The sequence below is a fragment of the Erythrolamprus reginae genome, chromosome 6 (genome assembly GCF_031021105.1).
Source record: "Erythrolamprus reginae isolate rEryReg1 chromosome 6, rEryReg1.hap1, whole genome shotgun sequence".
NCBI classification, from domain to species: domain Eukaryota; kingdom Metazoa; phylum Chordata; class Lepidosauria; order Squamata; family Dipsadidae; genus Erythrolamprus; species Erythrolamprus reginae.
Window position 1 is genome coordinate 79,865,852 of NC_091955.1, and position 24,106 is coordinate 79,889,957.

A 24,106-nucleotide genomic window follows, 5' to 3' on the forward strand; every position below is an offset into this window, starting at 1 on the left:
TCTGCCGTCAGTCTTCTATGTTTCTATATGTTAAAGGGTTAAATAAGGTCCAGGAGGGAAGTGTTTTTAATAGGAAAATGAACACAAGAACAAGGGGACACAATCTGAAGTTAGTTGGGGGAAAGATCAAAAGCAACATGAGAAAATATTATTTTACTGAAAGAGTAGTAGATCCTTGGAACAAACTTCCAGCAGACGTGGTTGATAAATCCACAGTAACTGAATTTAAACATGCCTGGGATAAACATATATCCATCCTAAGATAAAATACAGAAAATAGTATAAGGGCAGACTAGATGGACCAGGAGGTCTTTTTCTGCCGTCAGACTTCTATGTTTCTATGTTTCTAAACTGGATTTCTAATTTATCCCATAGTGAAAGCAGACAAGCAGCATGGCAAATGAGCTAACTTCTCCAGCCCGGTGAGAGTTAATGAATGCCTTTCTTCATATCATACAGATAAAATTAAGAGTTGGAGACTCACCAAGAAAATTATCCACATGATTTGGGAAATGTGAGTGCATCAGCAGAACTCAATGCAAAGTCAAGCTGTGTCTGGTCATACTTTTCCTTCAACCCGGATCAGGGTGGTGAGAAATTCCTGGAATTGTGTAAGATTGCGAGAAGCTACAAATGCATCCAGCCATAGGCTGTTGGAATCCAGCATTGGCTGCCCCGGGAGTTGTTGATACAGTTCTACAGAGGAATTATTAAATCCGTCATTTTTACATCTAGAACTGTCTAGTTTGGTGCAGCAACTGAACAGGATAGGACTCTAGAAAAATATATTTGCAACCAGCTTACCTTCCATAGAAGACCTGTATATTGCACAGGTCAGAAGAAGGGCTGAGAAAATTACTGCAGATGCATCCTAGACATAAACTGTTTCAACTCCTCCCCTTGGGAGGGTGCTATATAGGGCATTATATGCCAAAACAACTAGACATAGGGGCAGTTTTTCTCCTCATGCCATCACTCTGCTGAACATCTAATCCTTATAGTACTGTCATCTATCTAAGTACAGTGGCACCTCTACCTAAGAATGCCTCTACTTACGAACTTTTCTAGATAAGAACCAGGTATTTAAGATTTTTTTTACCTCTTCTCAAGAACCATTTTCCACTTACAAACCTGAGCCTCCAAAACTGTAACCGGAAAAGGCAGGGAGAAGCCTCCTTGGGGCCTCTCTAGGAATCTCCTGGGAGGAAACAGGGCCAGAAAAGGCGGGGGAAAGCCTCTGTGGGGCCTCTCTAGGAATCTTCTGGAAGGAAAGAGGGCCGGAAAAGGCAGGGAGAAGCCTCTGTGGGGGCCTCTCTAGGAATCTCTTAGGAGGAAACAGGGCCTGCACCCTCCCTGTGGTTTCCCCAATCGCACGCATTATTTGCTTTTACATTGATTCCTATGGGGAAAATTGCTTCTTCTTACAAACTTTTCTACTTAAGAACCTGGTCACAGAACAAATTAAGTTCATAAGTAGAGGTACCACTGTACTGTATATTTGCCTATATTGTATGGCTGTAGTATTATTATTGTGAGTTGTGAGCCGCCCCGAGTCTTCAGAGAGGGGCGGCATACAAATCTAATAAATTATTATTATTATTATTATTATTATTATTATTATTATCCTTCTCATCTTCTCTGCTACTTCTCTCTTAATGGTAGTATTGTTATTATTATTATTCTGTTGCCTTGCATGTACACCATACCTAATTCCCACAGCACTGTCTTATGTCTAAGGATATTTAGCCATGTAATATGGCTGTATTACTATTATTCTTTTAATCTTTCCTACTACCTCTACTATTGGTGGGCCACTGTGTGACACAGAATGCTGGACTCAATGGGCTTTGGCCTGATTCAGCACGGTTCTTCTTATGTCCTTATGTTCTCTCCTATTGGTATCTTATGATTAGATTGCTTTATTGTTCATATTCACCCCTTGTAGGGGCAGATTCCTCTTATCTGAATAAAAATAAAAAATAAAATAAATATACTGAGAGCTTCTGCATCGGGGACAAATCCCTTGAGTGTCCAATCATACTTGGCCAAATAAAGCTCTTTCCTTCTCTTCTCTTCTCTTCTCCTCTCTTCCCTTCTCTATTCTATTCTATTCTATTCTATTCTGCTGGAATCCAGCATTGGATGCATCCTCATGTGTATAACTTTTACCATTCATGCTGCAAATATTTGTATTCTTCAGAAACAAAGCTGCTGGGGGAAGGAGAGAGTGAAGGAAATCAATGAATTATTTTGTACTGACAACAGGGATTCATATTTTCACAGCAATTCTCTGACCTTGACATTGCTGGACTCTCCAGCATCTGGGGTTGGAGCTAGAGAAGCCGCAGCATGGTTGGGTGGGAAAGGGCATTGGATTACCTTGAATGCCCATTCTCGTAGGTTGGAGCTAGCATTCAGATAGGGTTGACCTCATCCAATCACATTGAGGACTGAGTCTTTCAATCAATCGATGGCTCATATATAACCCCCATCTCCTGGGACATATCCCAGTTTCAGACCAAAAAGGAGCGACAGACTTGATGTGGAAATTATAAAGAAATAAAGACAATGTCCTAAAAAGAAAAGAAAACTTTATTGACAACCAGAAACATGGAACAAGGCTGTGTTGAAAGAACAGAATAAAATGACACCAACACAAACCATAAACAAATAGAAGCAGGGAGGGCATGAATGCTAGCTCCAACCTACGAGAATGGGCGTTCAAGGTAAGCCAACGCCCTTTCTCCATAGGAGGTTGGAGCTAGCATTCCAATAGGGACATACCCAAGCTAGGCCAAAAGTCCCAAGGTGGGCAACCTCAGAATGTAGGTGTACAGCAAAAGAGATGACCCTTAGAGTGCACTCCCTGCCACCTGTTGTAAGACTCGGTGGCCAAAAGAGGCCTCCTCTGCTGTGAAGGCGATATTTAACTGGTGATATTTAATGAAGAAATTTAAACGTTTGAGGTCCAAAATGGGCCGCCAGCCTTCTGAAGCTTTCGCAACCAAAAAAAGAATGGAATAAATGAGCAAAATCTTCAGCTAGTGGGGCAGCCTTGGCAGATTTGTGCTTCTTCCCCCCACCACTTGAACGCTGAACCAATCAGTGAAGAGCATGGAGAGGAAGCCTCCAGAGCCAACCTGTAGCAAGCTCTGACAGTTGCTTGAACACGGAACCAATCAGTAAAGAGCAGGGGGAGGAACCCTCCAGAGCTGACCAGTAGCAAGCTCTGACAGTTGGCTCAGGGATGTTGCGCAATTAGCAGAATAAGGAGAGCGGGAAAAACAATTACTTTCTGCTGAAATGACTGTGAGGGAGAAAGAGGTGGAAATGAGTTCTCTCAGGAACCAAAGACTAGAACTTGTGAGGGGGAAAAGGGAGCAAGCTTCTGATTCCCTTCATACTGCCCAAGCATTGCCAGCTGGAGAGGGAAAGAAACAAGTTTCAGACCTGAGAAATTTGTTTCTTTGTTAAAGAAAAGAATTGAGCTGACAGCGCTGGGAGACATGGTGCAAGCACACATAGTCCCCAGATAAAGATCACTATAGTCAGAACGTCCATTGCTTTCTTTTCCTTTCTCTTCTTCGTTACTTGCTTTGCTTTTTTAAAAAAAAAAATTACCTTAGTTATACAGTAATAAAAAAGCAAAAACCACATCTAATCCTCATTGGAGGACTGAGTCTGAAACTGGGATAGGCCCCAGGAGTTGGGGATTATATATGAGCCATCAATTGATTGACAGACTCAGTCCTCAATGTGATTGGACGAGGTCAACCCTAGCTCCAACCTCCTATGGAGAATAGCCTGTCCTATGGCAGGACATTGATTTCTTTCCCAGAAAACTCCTTAGGTTTTGCCTAAAGGGGGAAACAAACCCATGCACTTTGCATGTTGGTGAGCTGTGGTAGGCTGAGACTCCGTTTTTTTAATATCTGACAGTCAAGGTAATCTTTGCAAGAATTGCTGTGAAATTCCTAGCAGTGGGGGTGAAAAAGAAACTAAGAGGAGGCTAATCCCTAAGCAGTTAAGAAGGGGAAAGCCACAAGAGAGCACACAGGAGAAAGAGAAAGGAACAAAATCTGAAAGAAAGAAAAAACCTGTGAGTTTTCTTCAAAGTTTTAACTTGCACAGTGAAAAACCCTGTTGGGGCACACCTGGAAGCGTGTGACTGGCGATCAAAGCAGTTGTATCTTTGTAGGTGCAATTTGCATTCTTTTAAAATAGTGATGGAAGGTGGAAAGACGTCCTGCGTCATGGAAATAGCCTGGAGTTTTTCCTGATCACAAAAAAAGCCCAAGAGCACTATGTTCTTCAGGTACTTACAGTGTGATGGTTGTGAAGAACCTATAGTCGGCCCTACCTAAAAAAAATCACAGACCTCTTAATTAATTTATTTAATTGGATTTGTACGCTGCCCCTCTCCGAGGATTCATTGAATGAGGTCTCTTTGAAGGAAGGAAATTCTCCAGTGGGGAAAAAACGCGAAACCATTGATTGGAAAAGTCCATTTGGGAATATTCATCAGGAAATCAACACGATAACAATATGCAGTGTGAAATAGCCAAGAAATTTCTCCAGGCCAGAAACTTACTACTGGTTGTTTTGATTCCTCTTCTGTTGCTTCCATTGCCGCTCTTATACCCAACAAGTGTAAGTATTTTAATATGTTCTTCATTGCAATTTTAATTGGGGACTGAGATGGATCGTGGAAGACAGAGTAAATGAGCTATTGATCAATTAGGTTAAATGAATCACTAAATCTTAACATATCTATATTTCAATATAGATATAGGGAAAGGGATGACTTTGCTGGCTTGGACAGGAAAAAATTCAAAGTCTTTTTTTTTTTCAGGGAATGGGGAACTTTCAAAATATCCTCTTCAGCTCCCAAAGGGAAAAATCAACCACGTGAAGGTTTGGTAGGGAAAGTTTGCCTATTTGCCGATGACTCTAAAGTGTGCAATAGGGTTGATATTCCTGGAGGGGTCTGTAATATGGTAAATGATTTAGCTTTACTAGATAAATGGTCAAAGCAATGGAAACTGCAGTTTAATCTTTCCAAATGTAAAATAATGCACTTGGGGAAAAGGAATCCTCAACCTGAGTATTGCATTGGCAGTTCTGTGTTAGCAAAAACTTCAGAAGAGAAGGATTTAGGGGTAGTGATTCCTGACAGTCTCAAAATGAGTGAGCAGTGTGGTCGGGCAGTAGGAAAAGCAAGTAGGATGCTTGGCTGCATAGCTAGAGGTATAACAAGCAGGAAGAGGGAGATTGTGATCCCCTTATATAGAGCGCTGGTGAGACCACATTTGGATTACTGTGTTCAGTTCTGGAGATCTCACCTACAAAAAGATATTGACAAAATTGAACGGGTCCAAAGACAGGCTACAAGAATGGTGGAAGGTCTTAAGCATAAAACGTATCAGGAAAGACTTAATGAACTCAATCTGTATAGTCTGGAGGACAGAAGGAAAAGGGGGGACATGATCGAAACATTTAAATATGTTAAAGGGTTAAATAAGGTTCAGGAGGGAAGTGTTTTTAATAGGAAAGTGAACCCAAGAACAAGGGGACACAATCTGAAGTTAGTTGGGGGAAAGATCAAAAGCAACGTGAGAAAATATTATTTTACTGAAAGAGTAGTAGATCCTTGGAACAAACTTCCAGCAGACGTGGTTGGTAAATCCACAGTAATTGAATTTAAACATGCCTAGGATAAACATATATCCATTATAAGATAAAATACAGGAAATAGTATAAGGGCAGACTAGATGGACCATGAGGTCTTTTTCTGCCGTCAGTCTTCTATGTTTCTATGTTTCTAAATGATACGATAGATGAAAATGTTCAGGAAGTAAAAGTAATTTAAATATAATTCCAAATGTTATTCCATTTGGGCACACATTCCCTAGTATAATTTATACTAATTATTGCAGTGGATGAAAAACCATGGAGAATATTATCTTGAATCCCACAGACATGCTAGCTTGGGATGACAGGAGTTGAGTTTGAAGCTTATCAAAGAAAGATCCAACTTAAAAAATAAGGACAAATTTCCTGACAATTGAGAACAATTACTCAATGGAATGGTTTGCCTTCAGAATTTTACTTGAAATTGTATGAAATTGTCTAGCTAAAATATATAATCTTTCTGTAAAATCAGTCACTGTACCTGATGATTAGAGGGAGGCAAATGTAACCCCTATCTTCAAGAAACGATCCAGAGGTGATCCAGGAAATTATAGACCAGTCAGTTTAACCTCAGTTCCAGGCAAAGTGATAGAAGCCATTATTAAAGGTAAAATTACTGGGCACATAGAAAAACAGGCATTGCTGAAAGAAAATCAACGTGGTTTCTGCAAAGGCAAATCGTGTCTTACTAACTTGTTAGAATTCTTTGAGGATGTAAATAAACACATAGATAAAGGGGACCCAGTTGATATTGTACATCTTGACTTTCAAAAGGCTTTTGACAAAATCCTTCACCAAAGGCTCCTTAAAAAACTCTTCAGCTGCAGAATTAGAGGACAGGTCTCGTCCTGTATTGGTAACTGGCTAAATTGTAGGAAACAAAGGGTGGCAATAAATGGACAATTCTCTGGATGGAAAGAAATGAGAAGTGGGGTACCCCAAGGTTTAGTTTTGGGACCTTTACTTTTTAATTTATTTATTAATGATCTGCATGTAGAAGTAAATAGTGAGGTAGCAAAATTTGCTGATGACACTAAATTGTTCTGGGTACTGAAGAGGGAATAGGGAAACTGATTGTCGGGAGCTCCAGAAGGATCTCTCGAAATTGAGTGAGTGGGCAACAAAGTGGCAAATGCATTTTAACCTAAACAAGTGCAAAGTTATGCATATTGGGGCAAAGAACCCCAATTATACTACCAACTGATAGGGACCAAGCTTTCTGAGACAACCCAAGAAAGGGATCTTGGGTTTTGTTGGACAGCTCAATGAAAATATCAATCCAGTGCGCAGCAGCAGTAACAAAAGCAAATTCCATGCTTGTCATGATTAGGAAGGGAATCGAAAATAGGTCGGCAAGTGTTGTATTGCCTCTGTACAAATTGATAGTGAGACCACACTTGGAGTACTGTGTACAGTTCTGGTCACCGCACCCCAAGAAGGATATAATAGAACTAGGAAAGGTGAAAAAAAGGGCAACAAGAATGATCAAGGAAATGGAGCACCTCCCTTATGAAACCAGGTTGCGACGCCTTGGTCTCTTCACCCTTGAAAGACGGCATTTAAGAGGTGGCTTGATTGAAGTGTATAAAATCATGTGTGGGATAGAAAAAGTGGATACAGAAAAATTCTTTTCTCTATCACACAATACTAGAAGGAGGGGGCAGTCCCTAAAGCTCATAGGTAAGAAAGTGAGGACAAATAAAGGGAAATATTTCTTCACCCAGAGGGTCGTTGGTTTATGGAATTCATTTCAAAAAGAGGTCATGACAGCTGTCAGCCTGGATAGCTTCAAGGCAGGATTAGATAGATTCATGGATGCCAAGTATATCGGCGGTTATTGAAATGGGTGTCCAAGTGCTGCCTCTATGTTGGTTGAGGCAGGCAGGATTCCCTTGGGTGCCATTTGTTGGGGGTCAAGGGAAAGGGAGGGTTTTGCCTTCTCTTTCTGCTCAAGATCCCTATGGACAATTGATGGGCCACTGTGTGACATAGAATACTGGACTCGATTCAGCAGGGCTCTTCTTATGTTCTTATGTTCTTAATGTCATTAGCTTTTAAATGTCATTAATATCAATACTAAGTACTTCTAAATTGTTTAATTTCAAGATTATTCTTTCCTTCCCCCATGAAAAAACACTATTTGCAAACTTCTGGAGTTTTCTGGGGTCATTCTTAAAGAATTTTGGGGTCCTTCATTCCCGTGAGTTGTATTGTATTGTATTGTCCAAGTGCCGCCTCCCTTGGGTACCATTTGTTGGGGGTTAAGGGAAAGGGAGGGTCTTACCTTCTCTTTCTGATCAAGAACCCCATGTACAATTGGTGGGCCATTGTGTGACACAGAATGCTGGACTCAATGGGCTTTGGCCTGATTCAGCATGGCTCTTCTTATGTTCTTATATATAGGGTCTCCTACTTGAACAGCAGATTGGACTAAAAGACCTCCAAGGTGCCTTCTAACTCTGCTCTTATGCTAACTTCAAAGCTCTAAATTTGAGGAAACTCAAAATATGAGAGTAGAAGGAAACAAGGAGAAGCAGAGATCTTCTTGAATGGTTTCCTCTCACACAGTGAAATGAAAGTAGCAGCTCTGGGAAGAGGAAGGCGTCTTTGGACACATATGACTGAGCTTTCTCCAATATTTGCCTTATTGCTTTCTAGCTTTTCAACCAGATTTGGCTATTAGATGTAGCAGCTAAACTGAAGATCAGGGTCCAGAGGCGGTAAATACCAGACACAGAGACAAAAAGATAAAGGGTAAAAAGTGACAGATCTGGCATCTTCAGGGATGCTACTGGCAATTATTTAAAAAATGAATTGGAGAGAAGAAAAATTACCCCAAGTAAGAAGACTGTACTGCTAGGACTAAGAAAACATGGTCTGGGGTTATAGAATGCAATAGCCACATCATGTTAGAGTCCCTGTCATTTAATTGTCTCAATCAAACCCTACAGATATAGAAGTGATCCTGGACTTTATTTTTTTTATTTTTATTTATTTATTGTTAGAGTTGAAAGGGACCATGCAGGTCATCAAGTTCAACCTCCTGCCTGAGCAGGAATCCTAGAGCACCCCAGCCAAGTGGTAGTCCAATCTCCTCTTGAAAGTGTCCATAGTTGGGGAGTTCACAACCTCCGCAGGCAGGTTGTTCCAATGGTTGATCGCTCTGACTGTCAGGAAGTTCTTCCTTACTTCTAGTTTGAATCTCTCCTTAGTCAGCTTCCAGCCGTTGTTCCTCGTTCGGCCCTCTGGTGCTCTGGAGAATAGAGTGACCCCCTCTTCTCTGTGGCAACCCCTCATATACCTGTATGCAGCTATCATGTCCCCTCTGGCCCTCCTTTTCTCGAGGCTATCCATGCCCAGTTCCCGCAATCTCTCTTCGTAAGTCTTGGTTTCAAGTCCCCTAATCATTTTGGTTGCTCTTTTCTGCACCTTCTCCAGAGTTTCAATGTCTCTTTTGAAGTGTGGTGACCAGAACTGGATGCAGTACTCCAGATATGGTCTGACCAGGGCATAGTAGAGTGGTATTAATACTTCCCTGGTCTTGGAGTGTATCCCTCTGTTGATGCAGCTTAGGATGGTGTTGGCTTTTTTGGCCGATGCTACACATTACTGGCTCATGTTTAGTTGATTATCCACCAAGACTCCAAGATCTCTTTCACAGTTACTGCTGCTAAGTGGGTTTTTTCCCAGGCTGTATGTGTGTCTAGGTTTTTTTTTTACCTAGCTGAAGGACTTTGTTCTTGTCGACGTTGAACATCATTAGACTTAGTCTTCATTAACTTTCCAATTGGTTGTTACCGCCATTCCACAGGCAGAAGCTATAACTGCATGCTGAGAAAAATAAATTAAAAGAGAGGCACAGAGACACTATGCAAGCTGCAAACCATGTCCTTCAATTTTAAGACCCGGGGATGGGGGTTTTTTTTACATAGGAATTGACAAAGGTTGTTCAGTGATGAAGATATTGCATTCCAGCAAGACCAAATTGCTACGCCCACTTTACAGTCTTGAATTCTATGTTAAACTCTGCAATTATATATACAGTACTCCAGAGATGGATTCCTACTGGTTCTAACCGGTTCTTTAGAAACATTAGTAAACCGGTGTTGATTTCATAGGCCCTGTTCTGTCGGTGCCGATCTGTGGGCGCTGCCATCTTTGATTTTGCTTCTGCGCATGTGCGAAGCAAGAGCATACATGCAAAAATGCAGTGCGGTGGGGAAGGTAAGTAGCCCCCCCCCCCCCCCGATATACACTCATAGAAACATAGAAGATTGACGGCAGAAAAAGACCTCATGATCCATCTAGTCTGCCCTTATACTATTTTCTGTATTTTATCTTAGGATGGATATATGTTTATCCCAGGCATCTTTAAATTCAGTTACTGTGGATTGACCAACCATGTCTGCTGGAAGTTTGTTCCAAGCATCTACTACTCTTTCAGTAAAATAATATTTTCTCATGTTGCTTCTGATCTTTCCCCCAACTAACCTCAGATTGTGCCCCCTTGTTCTTGTGTTCACTTTCCTATTAAAAACGCTTCCCTCCTGAACCTTATTTAACCCTTTAACATATTTAAATGTTTTGATCATGTCCCCCCTTTCCCTTCTGTCCTCCAGACTATACAGATTGAGTTCATGAAGTCTTTCCTGATACTTTTTATGCTTAAGACCTTCCACCATTCGTGTAGCCCGTCTTTGGACCCGTTCAATTTTGTCAATATCTTTTTGTAGGTGAGATCTCCAGAACTGAACACAGTATTCCAAATGTGGTCTCACCAGCGCTCTATATAGCGGGATCACAATCTCCCTCTTCCTGCTTGTTATACCTCTAGCTATGCAGCCAAGCATCCTACTTGTTTTTCCTACCGCCCGACCACACTGCTCACCCATTTTGAGACTGTCAGAAATCACTACCTCTAAATCCTTCTCTTCTGAACTCTTTGAACTTTTTCCAATCTTCCTTCATCAACCCAGAAATAACTTCCTTTTTGAGAGTAATATGCACTTGTCCAAAATCATCCAAGGAAATAGTATTGTTTACTTCAACTTGCTATCTTTAATGAACTCAGAATATACCTTTTTTCATAAATATGTCTGAAACCTCTTTAATTCTGTTTTACTTGTTATTTTCTTTTATTTAAAAAGAAAAAGAATTAACTAATTAAAGAGAAGAGCAAAAAAGAAAAAGGAAGAAAAACGTGGAGAAGGGATTGATAAGCTATAAAAATTAGAATGATGTTTACAAAATATATTATAAAATTAGAAAAACATTCCCATTATTTCTACTAGTAACATTAAATTGGTGCAATAATAATAATAAAGATAATATATTGATTTGCCACTTTAAACAGTATTGTACAACTGAAGCCAGAAATTTATAAAGTCAATCAAAAGAACAATAGTTAGTCTATCAATAAAACTTGACAAGAATTTCTAACTCAACTAAGACTGTCTTAGTCTGTCTTAATTATATGACTAATAAGACAATGCCTAATGTTTTAAGAACTTAGTTGAAAGGAAGACAAACTTGAGATGCTAATTAAGAAGTATCCTTTTGTCTATCAAGGTTATAGTGAACAAATAGGCACATTAAACAAAGCAGAAGTCAGCTAAAACTAATTTAAACAGGGGAAGCAATGAAAGGTAATGAGATTCTTTCTTTGCTACAGATAAAATAAGATAACGAAGACAGAATCAAGACAATGAACAGAAACTCACACAATCAGCAAATAGTAAATTAATATAAAATGTTATTAAATGTCTGTAACATTGCTTATTTACCGGTAATTCTATTTCTTAATCTATCTTTTGCAAAACAATAAGGAATCCTTTTCAACTGTAAATTATTTTAATGTGCATTTGTTTTGAAAGTTGTTGAATTTTTGCTGATAAACATGGAACGGCTTATATTGCCACAATTTTTTTCCTCAAACAATATGTTACCAGCTTGTCTCCAACTTTAATTCAAGGGCTTGTCCTGTGTTTCAACTTTCAGCCCTTAATCAGCCTGAAAAGTATTTTGCTAAGCAATGTCTGAACTACAAAAGAATGTCCTGAAATATCTTAGGCTGCAACAATGGAATAGATTTGAGGAAATCATGGAATGTTAGGTTCCAAAACCCTCAGCTCTCGTTGCCAATAGTGATGAATCTTGGGGGTTGTTGCCTGTTATGGCTGCTCAGGCAATCAGGAATATTTGGTTGTACCATTTTATCTCAGCTTAACTGTAGGGCAGAGAGAAATTCTTCAACTTATTTCTACTTGTTTTCATTCACTTGGAAGCTTTAGAAACCTTTCAGAGGAGAAAAATACTTCAGATGTTCATGGGTGAAGAAATAGAATATGTTTTATTATGAGCTACCCAAGGCATGTTCTATTAGGATTAAGTTTTTCCAGAAGCATTTTAATTGCTAAAGGGAAGTATATCTGCTAAAGAGAAGTATATCTATCTATAGGTGATGCAAATAGTTGCTTTAGTTTAGCAAGATCCTGTCTATAGTTGAGGAAAATTAAAGAAAACTAGTCAGAAATATTTTTACTTTTTTTCTCAGTTCTTGTGGCCTGACACAATCTCATATTTTGAAGAGGGGGGAAAGCCAGCTATCAATTCAGTGATGTAAAAACAGATATCAGTGAATTGGCTTGATAATTGCATCAGATTTTGAATATGGCCAAAACTCACTTTTCTGGATTGAATCAACAATCTAAGTCAGATAAATTCTGAGGTTAAATAAATTATTCAGTTTGGAAATCCAAATGGTACAGACGATAACATGTCCAAATTGATTTCATTTCCCAGTTGAATCAATTTGACTTCCCCTATCAGATTCATGATTCCACAGATAAAAATGAGAGGCCGGGCGAAATAACGCCTGGCCGAAAATTGCCAATGGCGGGAACCAACTTGGCTCCCCCATCAGCTGGGGGGCGTTCCCTGTGATAGTGCAGGAACGCCCCAGAGCAATCAGTGGCCGCTTGGGCATTCTGGGAAAGCCGAGGGGTGGGGCGTATGCCCTTTATCAGGGCTTGCTTGCCCCCCCCGGCTTCTCTTGGCCCCGAGCTCGCCACAAAACGGACACACACCCACCCTCCGCTCAATCCAGGATGTTTTTATAGGTCGCCTGGTTTGGGGCCGAGTAGGAATTTTTGCAGTCTTATGGCATTTGCTACGGATTGTTTTTTGCCTACTCCATCCTGGACGAGGGTAAGGATTTGTGGTTACGGGGTGCATCTGTATGTAAATAGGTTCTGATTCAACAATTGGATGTTTATATTCTTGGTCACTATATGGCAGAAACAGGGCGGAAAGGATATCAGTAGCAACTGTGTGTTCTCCTTTGGGCATCTTTTGTAAGATAATTGGCACCCCCATTGCACAACTCAAGCTTCTTCCACGGACAGAGAGGTGTGAAGGGGGTGCCCTTGGGGCTCACCTACGTCATTTCTGGTTCCGGGTCATGCAAGGCGAGCCCTCCCACATGCTGGGCATGGCTTTCGGGTCGGGAGTAGGCGGGGCACGCCTCACCCTGACCAAGCATGGAATAACACCCATTTGAGTTGCCCAAGTATGTTGTGTTCAGGAAACTCCGCCCCATTTAGCGACCGCTGGAGGTCTTTCTGTTAATATTTAATAAAGTGACCCATTTTACCCAGCTTGGTGTCCGAGTGTTCATTTCCCATCCAAGGCAATTGCATCTAAATTTCACATAGGTCCCAGAGGCTACAAAATTCCTTAAAATGTTTGATTTAACTGGCTGTATAGAAAATCAGTTTAGGACTCCATTTACTTTTTGGAGGAATTTAAATTGCCAGGTCAGCTTGACTAATCTCATTAACCTTGAATTCTGTGTCAAAAATGAAAGGGCAGCTAGTAATTAAATATTATATAGCAAAGCAAAACTACTGTACTCCACTCTTTCTTTATTTTGGGCAATTTTACATCAGATCAAGAGAAATTGAAAGAGATTCTAGCTGTGCCTGATCAAGAGAGGTTGGGTTTTAAATACTTCATAATTAAATTCCTTCTTTATTCAGCTGCTCTGGTTAAATAGTTATTGACCATTAAATAACCCAACAGGAACCAATTAAGTTTTAACTGAGATTAATAAACTGGCAGAGGTGATGGATGTTTTTTTCTGTTTACTATTTTGCCACATGAAATTAGTCAGCATGCCACCTAGAATTCCCAATGTCACAGACAGAATGGGTATGAATGGATAAGAAAGGATATGGGCTGTAGCCTCTTAGGAGCATCTGATCATGCGCTGCGGTGCCTTCCAGATATGTTGCATAGCAGGACCCATGTTTGCACAGGAATTTAATGTATTGCCATTTACATCTGGAAGGGTCTTGGGTTTTTTTTGAAGGTGAGGGAATGATGGAGAATTTTGGAAAATGCAGTCTAACTCACTTTGAGGGCCAAACATTGAGGCAGTCCTGTACAAATGGGTCATATCCTGATCATGTACTTTAAATTTGGATTTCCTTTTTTTATTTTATTCCATTATTTTTAATTTATAAGCTACTTTTCCACTAAAATAGACCTTTGTTCGCACATGCTAATCCATGATTTGCTCAACTGTGGTTTGCTAATGAAGCCACGGTATCTGAGTTTAATATGTGCCAGTAATCCCTAATAACTCATTTACCACCCCTTAATGTGTTGTAAGAGCTATAGAACACATTAACCCAGCCAAGAAAACCACTCTAAAGTGACTGACAATGGAAGCTGAACTGGTTGCTGTCTCTATGATGAATGGACAGCAGGAAGTTTGGTTCACACCCCAATGCATTTTATAGTTGACTTTGACTGATATTGAACACCTCTAAGTTAAGAAACCCTCCAGAAAAACCATTTGATTGATTGTTTGATTTTGTCCCCAATCTGGTCCTTCATTATAACACTTCAGTCTTAGATTTATGGAGACAGAGAGATAGAACTCTGTTTCTCAACTTCTACTATATACCTTCTGTAGTAAAGAATAAAACGTATCAGGAAAGACTTCATGAACTCAGTCTGTATAGTCTGGAGGACAGAAGGAAAAGGGGGGACATGATCGAAACATTTAAATATGTTAAAGGGTTAAATAAGGTTCAGGAGGGAAGTGTTTTTAATAGCAAAGTGAACACAAGAACAAGGGGACACAATCCGAAGTTTGTTTGGGGAAAAATCAAAAGCAACATGAGAAAATATTATTTTACTGAAAGAGTAGTAGATCCTTGGAACAAACTTCCAGCAGACGTGGTTGGTAAATCCACAGTAATTGAATTTAAACATGCCTGGATAAACATATATCCATCCTAAGATAAAATACAGAAAATAGTATAAGGGCAGACTAGATGGATCATGAGGTCTTTTTCTGCCGTCAATCTTCTATGTTTCTAATATCAGAATTTGATTTTTGTACAGTCTTTTTGTTCCTTTTTTTAATTGCCTTTTACCTTGCAAGCCCACGCCTTGTTACTGCTTTTGATGTAATAAACAATATTTATTGATAGCATTTATTTCTGCATTTGATTATATAGAGTAATACATAAAGGTTTAAGGGTACAAGGTAGCTTATAAGTAGGCATAACTAAGTTGGTTGCATTATTAGCATATCTTTTAATAGAATCTCCAATCCCCTTTTCCTTTAATTTTAGTTTCCTTGTCCTTGGCTCCCTTTTTCTGTTTTTTGTTTTTTGATTTGCTTTGTTTTTGGCTTTCCAAACAGCCATTTCTGCATCTTAGCCTCTTCAACTCCACAGGCTTTAGAAATCCTTCCAATCTCAAGATTTTCTTGTGATGTAACACAATGAGAATGGGTTGTTTGGAAAATAAACACAAGCCACAGCAGCAGATTTAGCTATGTGCTTTTCAGAAGCATGCCTTCTATATTTATTAACTCTTAACAACATCAAGTATTGTAAATGTTTGCAATAAATTATTTTGATATCAAATCCTCTGGGTTTTGAGGATAATCTTTATTGGCAAACCAGTATTCTGAATTCACAAATGTACAAAGTGGTAATAACAATAAAGCCTTCTCAAATTATATCTATCTATCTATATTTATATACGCACACACACATTGTGTATGCACAATGTGTGTGTGTGTGTGTAATTTGAAAAATTAGAATATCGTGCAAAAGTTCAATTATTTCAGTAATGAGTCTCCCTCATATATTATGTTTCACCTTTTAAGTTGCATTACTGAAATAAATAAACTTTTGCATGATATTCTGTGTTGATTTGGGGAGTCATGTCACCTGCTGGAGTTGGTCCACTGTGCTTCATTAAGTCCAGGTTCAATGCAGCTGTCTACCAGGAGATTTTAGAGCACATCATGCTTCCTTCCACAAACGAGCTTTATGGGGATACTGACTTCATTTTCCAGCAGTACGTGGCACCTGCCGACACTGCCAAAAGCACCAAAAACTGGTTCAACCACCATGGGATTACTGTGCTTGATTGGCCAGCAAACACACCTGACCACTTTGCCAAGAGAAAGATGAGAGACATGAGACCAAACAATGCAGAAGAGCTGAAGGCCCCTATTGAAGCATCCTGGTCTTCCATAACACCTCTACAGTGCCACAGGCTGATAGCTTTCATGCCATGGCAGGCAGTAACAAAGCAAGTACTACCCTGTTTCCCCGAAAATAAGATGTACCCCGAAAGTAAGGCATGTCAGAGGTTTTACAGAATTTGCTAATATAAGGCACCCCCCGAAAATAAGGCGTAGTCAAGTTTACATACGGCACGGTGGAAAAACATACGGTACCATTCAAAGCTATTCATAGCGGTACCGTAATAATGTGGCGTCCCCTGTTGGCCCCTTCCATCGCTTTGTACCATCCAGTACAGCAGATGCAGTCTGCTGCTGTCTCACCGCCATTACAGTCTCCACTACAGTGTGTAGACTGTAGTTCCTCTGGTGGCCGGAAGCTGCAATATGGGAGTATACTGTTGTACCATATAAGTGCCATCGTTTGTGTGTGTGGGTGCCATACTGACAGGTACCGTACTGTAATCAGTGTGTACCATACGGTACACTTTCTTTGGGGGTGTCAGCTTTTCTGCCTGTGAATTTGTCTTATTTGAGAAATATAAGGCACCACCCCACCCCACCCGAAAATAAGACATAGCACAACTTTTGGTGCAAAAATTAATATAAGACAGTGTCTTATTTTCGGGAAAACACAGTAAGTACATATGCATGCTTATACTTTTCAGAGGTCCAATATTGTTCTATGTACAGTCCTTGTTTTATTGATCGCATGTAATATTCTAATTTTCTGAGATGGTGGATTTAGGGTTTTCATAAGCTGTACCCCACAATTATGACAATTCATGGCTTGAACTATCTTGCCTTGCATGTAATGAATCTCTCTCCTATATTAGTTTCAACTTTTAAGTTGCATTACTGAAATAAATGAACTTTTGGATGATATTCTAATTTTTTGAGTTTCACCTGTATTTTATCTTGTTCTTTGAGTGCCTTAACATAAATGGTATTTCAAAACTGTCTGATTTCTGTATCTATGTATACTAAACAAACCTGATTAACACAATGCCTTTTATATACTGCTCAAAAAAATAAAGGGAACACTCAAATAACACATCCTAGATCTCAATGAATGAAATATTCTCATTGAATACTTTGTTCTGAACAAAGTTGAATGTGCAAAACAGCATGTGAAATTGATTGTCAGTCCGTGTTGCTTCCTAAGTGGACAGTTTGATTTCACAGAAGTTTGATTTACTTGGAGTTATATTGTTCCTTTTATTTTTTTGAGCAGTGTAGTTGGCTTTTACTGATATTGAACAAGCCTAAGATACCAGAAAACCCTGATATGAATCAATACAGCAAATGGATACATGGACGGAAGTATGGATTATATATAAGAGTCAGTGTCAACTCTTAGTAACCACATCAAGAAATCTTCTTCAGAAAGCTCTGTCGCCAGTCCATATCTTCATGTCTTTTAAAAGTGCACCCATCACTATTGCAACAGAGTCCATCCATCCCTTTTTCTTTCCATCTTTTTCAACATCCAATTCTTCTCCCGAGAGCTAGAGATTCACACATTGTGTCTGAAATAGAATAATTTGTGAATTCCGGGGTGATTTTTTTTCAAAAATTCTTATTTTTTTTTTCCTGTTTTCTTGGCTATCCTTGGTGGTCTCTCCTCCATCATGAAAGTTCCAAAAGATCAACAAAGCAGTTATCCTGTTTCTTCAGAGACTAACTTTCACTTCCATAGTGTGTCACAGGGAAAAACATTGTCTACATGATTCTGATCTTTATTACAGCTGAATATCTTTTCCAAGACCTGCATTGCTAACTTACAAAGTACAGTGGTACCTCTACTTGCAAACTTAATTTGTTCCGCGACCAGGTTCTTAAGTAGAAAGGTTTGTAAGAAGAAGCAATTTTTTCCATAGGAATCAATATAAAAGCAAATAATGAGTGTGATTGGGGAAACCACAGGAAGGGAGGAGGCTCTGTTTCCTCCCAGGAGATTCCTAGAGAGGACCCACGGAGGCTTCTCCACAGCTTTTCCAGCGCTGTTTCCTCCCAGGAGATTCCTAGAGAGGCCCCACCGAGGCTTCTCTCTACCTTTTCTGGTTACAGTTTTGGAGGCTCGGGTTTGTAAGTGGAAAATGATTCTTGAGAAGAGGCAAAAAAATATTGAATACCCAGTTCTTATTTAGAAAATTTATAAGTAGAGGCATTCTTAGGTAGAGGTGCCACTGTATTATTCTTTAGTACATTTTTAAGGAAATCCCAAGGCTTGGGATTTTAAAATAACATTTCTATGTAGTCACCAGGAACTGAGCTTAGCTTGAAAATTTTTTTTAGTGACCAATACTTTAGCCATATAGCTAAATTATATGACACGGTGTGACAGTTTAAGTACACTATAAATTAGTCTGTCCTTACTATTGCTTTTTGTTTTCCTCTTCAATTCACACACTAAAAAATAAGGAACTGTTGAACTTCAGAATTTGCTTTCAAAAATATCTCTTACGATGGCATTCTAACAGTTATTATGTTTCCTGTTATTCCCTGGTTATATTTATGTTTTGACTTCTCTGTAAGAGCTCAAGGTCATATATTTGAATTCCTCTCTTCACTAAAATGACAGGCCAAGATATTATAACTAGTGAACTTCTTGTCTGAATAGGAGTTTGATTCTGGGTTGGTAGAATTCTAGTCCAACATTCTTTCTGCTACTAACAAAAGCACTCAAATACTAAATATGCTTTAAATTGCTAAATTGTTACCAAGTACCACTACAAATGCCTAGATGCCAAAATGCCTTAATGCACCTGAGATTTTTTTTTAGTCTTCTAATCACAAGTATCCTGGTCATTGGCAAGTGGTTCCATTAAATATGCTCCAAATATGAAGAGCTTGCCAGATTGCTTAACCCTCTTCAGTAAAGGTGAATATTTGAAATTCAGGATTGGGATGAAGGGTCCTTGGGCTCTCTGAACTTGGTTATTTTCTTGCAGGTGTTTCATTACCCAAACTAGGTAACATCATCAGAGCTAGCAGTGCCATTACCTAGTTTGAATAATAAGGAATCTGCAAGAAAATAACTGTCTTCAGAAATATGAACTCTAGAATGGGTGGTAAACCTATACCAGAACTGAAATGCAAAAGATAGATAGAGGGCAAGTGGATTTCTGGATTGGATGGTATAAAAACCATTCTAATAATTACAAAATAAATGTAATAAAGGAGATATTAGTTGGGGGAAAGATCAGAAGTAATATGAGAAAATATTATTTTACTGAAAGAGTAGTAGATCCTTTGAACAAACTTCCAGCACATGTGCTTGGTAAATCCACAGTAACTGAATTTAAACATGCCTGGGATAAACATATATCCATCCTAAGATAAAATACAGGAAATAGTATAAGGGCAGACTAGATGGACCATGAGGTCTTTTTCTGCCGTCAATCTTCTATGTTTCTATGATATACTCTAAGATTAGGTTCACACACTGAGTTAACATTTAGTTTGCTTAACCATGATTAAACCACATGGCCTGATTCACATCATTCAAGGAGAGAAGAACTAGGGAGAAATTTCCTGACAACAATTAATCAGTGGAACAACCTCTTGGAAAGGGCTGTGAAGCACTGTGAAGCAATATACATGGTAAGGATTCTTATAGATGGGTAAGAATTCCCCAGCTGGATATATTGAAGGTACCATGGTGGTTGGTACCTTATCACCTTTTTAAAAAAACCTGAGGAACCAATGAGTTCTCCCTCTTAGGTTTAAACTAGTTTACCTATCAACTTGTAACATATGGTTTATTAGCTTTATGGGCTTTGATTCATTTTATTTATTTATTATTTTATTTATTTATTTTGTCAAGTACATATTGGTAGTATACAAAGTTATAACAATGTTTATATACATGATACTAATAAGAGAGAAACTTTAGGACAGGGGACCGTAGGCACACTGGTATCTTTCACTCAAACTTTGAACTATTTGACTTAACATGTTCACTAAAGCCGTTCTTCCCTTATGTGTAATTAGAACACAGATACAGTTTGAAGGGGAAATATGAAATTATATGAAAATAATTTAGTGCTTGTGGATTTTCAATCTAATTGATATAAATATTATGAGCTGTGGTGGTACAGTGGTTAGAGTGAAGTACTGCAGGCTATTTCTGATAATTGCTGGCTGGCTGCAATTTGCCTGATCAACTCTCACCATGCTCAAGGTTGGCAACTTTCCACTCTTCCAAAGTGGGTAAAAGGAGGACCCAGATTGTTGGGGCAACAACAATGTAAACTACTTAGAGAGGGCTATAAAGCACTGTGAAGCAGTGTATAAGTCTAAGTGCTATTGCTATTACATAACTGTTATAATCACTATGAATCTTATCACAATAAAGTGAGTCACTCCTTTCATTATTGTATTCCATGTAGTAACTCAGGAAGAAAAATCTGGAAGTCACAGGGTTCTAATCAATAGTTCTGTGCTCTGCAATATACTAGGAATAAATCCAATTAAGTGTAGGATATTCTTTTTCCTTATTTAATTATGCATACAATTGCAGACATACTTTCTTTGCAGTAATAGGATGCACATATTGAATCTAGAATTACTTTAACCTGGGAAAACTATTCATTAAACTATTTGAGAAAAGAATGAGTTAGCATTTTAAAGTGTGTGGGGTATTCTTTCATTCCTTTTTCCCTTCCAGTTAGAATCTGGGTCATAATCTGATCAAAAGCAAGGTAAAAAATCAGTTATTTCCAGCTACCTTCTGATAACCAGGTGATTTATTTTGCTAGCTATATAAAGTAGGCTAATCAGGGTTGCTTAAGGTAAAATGCATTTCTTTTGAGATTTCCTAATTGAATATTTTGACCCTGCTGGTATTCAGCCTTTCTGGGTAGCACAAACTAAGTGCCTTTTATTTAACTGTCCACCCTGAAAAACTCTGAATATTTCTATCTCCAGTTCAGCTCCATTTTTTTCCAAAGGTCTGTTGATCCGTTAGTCACCCTGTATTTTGAATTTCTTTCCTTTTATAAAACCTTTGCCTTCTCCAAATGAGATGTATTGAACACAAGCTTTCTTTGCAGAAAGCCTCATATTTAATTCCCGTCAGCCATACTTAAACATGTATTTGCTTTTCAAGAGTTATGTTTTAACCCTTTTTAATTAGTTTGTTTCCTAAATCAAATGAAAAGGTGGTTCCTATAGTAAGCTTCCATTCATATGTACAAATGGTCCATACTGGCAAATAATCTCATTTTGATATCTATTTCCATTGTGTTTGAGGTCCACACAATAGTTTAGTGGAAGAACTATGCAGCTCTTTCAACAACATTCACTTTCTTCTTTTCCCAATCTGTCCCTTGCTGTCGCCCACTCTGTTTAATGTCAGGGCCAAAATAGACACAACTGGGTAAGGAGAATCAATGGCTTGATTTCCTGCAACTTCATACTTTCAGTGACAATCAAAGCCCTTGATTTACTGAGTAAATCCAGTAAATTTCCACTTGTAACAATGGAACAGTCTGTGCTTTTTATGCAGAATTGAATGAATGTGTGTTGTGCATCTGAGAATTGTAGTTTGGGATCACAACAGCTTGTCTTTTTACATTCCATGCTTGAGAGAGACTCTTTTCTTAATACTGTTTTTCCCAAGCTTAGATGGGATACACAGTTATACCAAGGCACACTCCAAAGAGCTTTTCTGTGGATTGCATGTTTGGAAGAACTATCACATGGAATTGAAATCCACAGATCTTAAAGTTGCCAAGGTTGAGAAACACTGGTTTAAATCAACCCAAAGTGACTTAGGCTGTTTTTGTACCAAGTACCTTATGCCAGGATTTTCAGCCCCAGGTGAAGCAAAGGTTGGAGCAGATTAATAATGAAAAGTAGAGTATTTTTCTGACATAGACACTCACTTAGAAGAAGTCTTGTTGTGGTGGATGAGTAACAATGTTGGATTCCATCAAGAAATGAAAAGTGGGGAGAGAGTGGGCATTTCAAGGTCTTTGACTGTCTCATCCATTTCTGAAATATGAAAATAAAAGTCTTTTTGCGATTTTCTTATTCACTGTTTTCTAAGAACTATCTGCATCATTCATTCCATCAAATCCAGATTTAGCACGCAGCTGCCACTTGTCTCAGTCTAGCTGTTGAAACAGTATTCTTGAATGACTAATGGTATTGGCATTGTGTGTATGTGCTTGTATCTCTGTGTGTCTGTGTCTCTCTGTGCATTTTGTGTGTGTTTATTGAGGTACCAGAGCAGTCTTTTTCAACCTTGATCACTGGGAGTTGACGTCCACAGACTTAAAATTGTCAAGGCTGACAAACATGTTTAGTAGTTTAAAGCTTAGAACTACGACACCTTAAACATGATCTAAGCATTGCCCACAAGATCATTTGCTACAACGTCCTCCCTATCAACAACTACTTCAGCTTCAATCATAACAACACAAGAGGACACAACAGATTCAAACAGCTCCAAAATTGACCGTAAAAAATACGACTTTAGTAATCGAGTTGTCGAAGCATGGAACTCATTACCTGACTCTGTAGTGTCATCCCCCAACCCCCAAAATTTTATCCTTAGACTATCCACGTTTGACCTCTCTTGATTCCCAAGAGGTCAGTAAGGGGCGTGCATAAGTGCACCAGCATGCCTTCCATCCCCTGTCCTAATATCTCTCCTATATTTCTACTAGCTACATATATATGTATATGAATTCTATTATTCCCAATGATATTTCTTCCATATTATTCCTATGTCTTTTCTTCTATTCTTCCATTGATGTATTTTACTATGATTATATCCTCTAAAACCTACATTATGTATTGGACAAAATAAATAAATAAAATAAATAGTAGAGTCTATTGGTTGAGCCAAACCCAGATACCAGATGTCCTGTTTGTCATTGGTCTGTTTCATTTCAAAAAGAAACTTTCTAAGAGCCAGGACTTAGAGTACTTTCTCTGTCTAGGACTTCATCTTTCCCATTCTCATTCTCAGTGATTAAGTATGTATTGGTATGTAAAACTGATGAGATAGGGAAGGCTCCCAACAAAATGGAGCTGCTCAGAAGTAGGTAACTATGGCTGGAACCTATGGTGAAAATAGTATGATTATTCCATGTCTTATTGTGATTTCTTTTTTACTATTCTCTTGGCTCAGTGTAAATAAAGATAAGGAAACTCTGGGAGGTACTTTATTTTATACTTTCTAATTTAGTACATTAAGATTTATCCAAGGGGTAGAGATAAGCTACTTTAGAGCAGCGTATAGCCCCAAATAAGAAAAGACTGCAGAACAGTGTGTGAAAAAATACAATATATGCAACACAATTCAAACTGGCTGATAAAGTAAGATTTGCAGAGTGGAACTTAGAAATGGGTCAGTTCATTAAAAACTGGAATTTATTCCCAGGCTTTCATGGGTAGTGTTATCTGGAGCAAGTTTGAGTTTGTGACTCTTGAGGAAATGGAGGGATGGACTGTTAAGGGTTTGCAGGGGTTCAGGAGAACCTCTAGCTAAGATTCTGTGCAGTTCAGACAACCTCCAAATCCCACTCCTGGCTGGCTCTCCTCACTTCCTGATGCCCCTCCTAGGAGTCCTCACATGGTCCGTTTTGGATGCAGGTAAGTATAGGGCCCGCACGGAGGCTCAGGGAAGGTGAAAAATGAGCCTACCGGAACCTGTGGAAGCCATTTTTACCCTCCTGGAGCCTCAAGGAAAAGCTCTGGAGCCCAGAGAGGGCAAAAAATGCCTCCCTGCCATGGTACAGGAGGCTGACCATGGCCATACCCACCAGCAACCAGGCAGAGAACCCCTTGCTAAATTTTTTGAAGCCCACCCTAGAAGAAATGGATATGGTCTTAATAATGACAATCATTAAG

At 39.0% G+C, this 24,106-nt stretch overlaps 1 protein-coding gene across 1 annotated transcript in view; it reads left to right on the plus strand.

The window, feature by feature from the left end:
• Positions 1-2,713: 2,713 nt before the first annotated feature.
• SLC13A4 (solute carrier family 13 member 4) overlaps positions 2,714-24,106 on the plus strand; it is a 60,252-nt gene continuing 38,859 nt past the window's right edge. Inside the window, exons 1-2 of the mRNA XM_070754973.1 lie at positions 2,714-2,726; positions 4,526-4,650. Coding sequence (XP_070611074.1) covers positions 2,714-2,726; positions 4,526-4,650 — 138 coding nt within the window. The remainder of the gene's footprint in view (positions 2,727-4,525; positions 4,651-24,106) is intronic.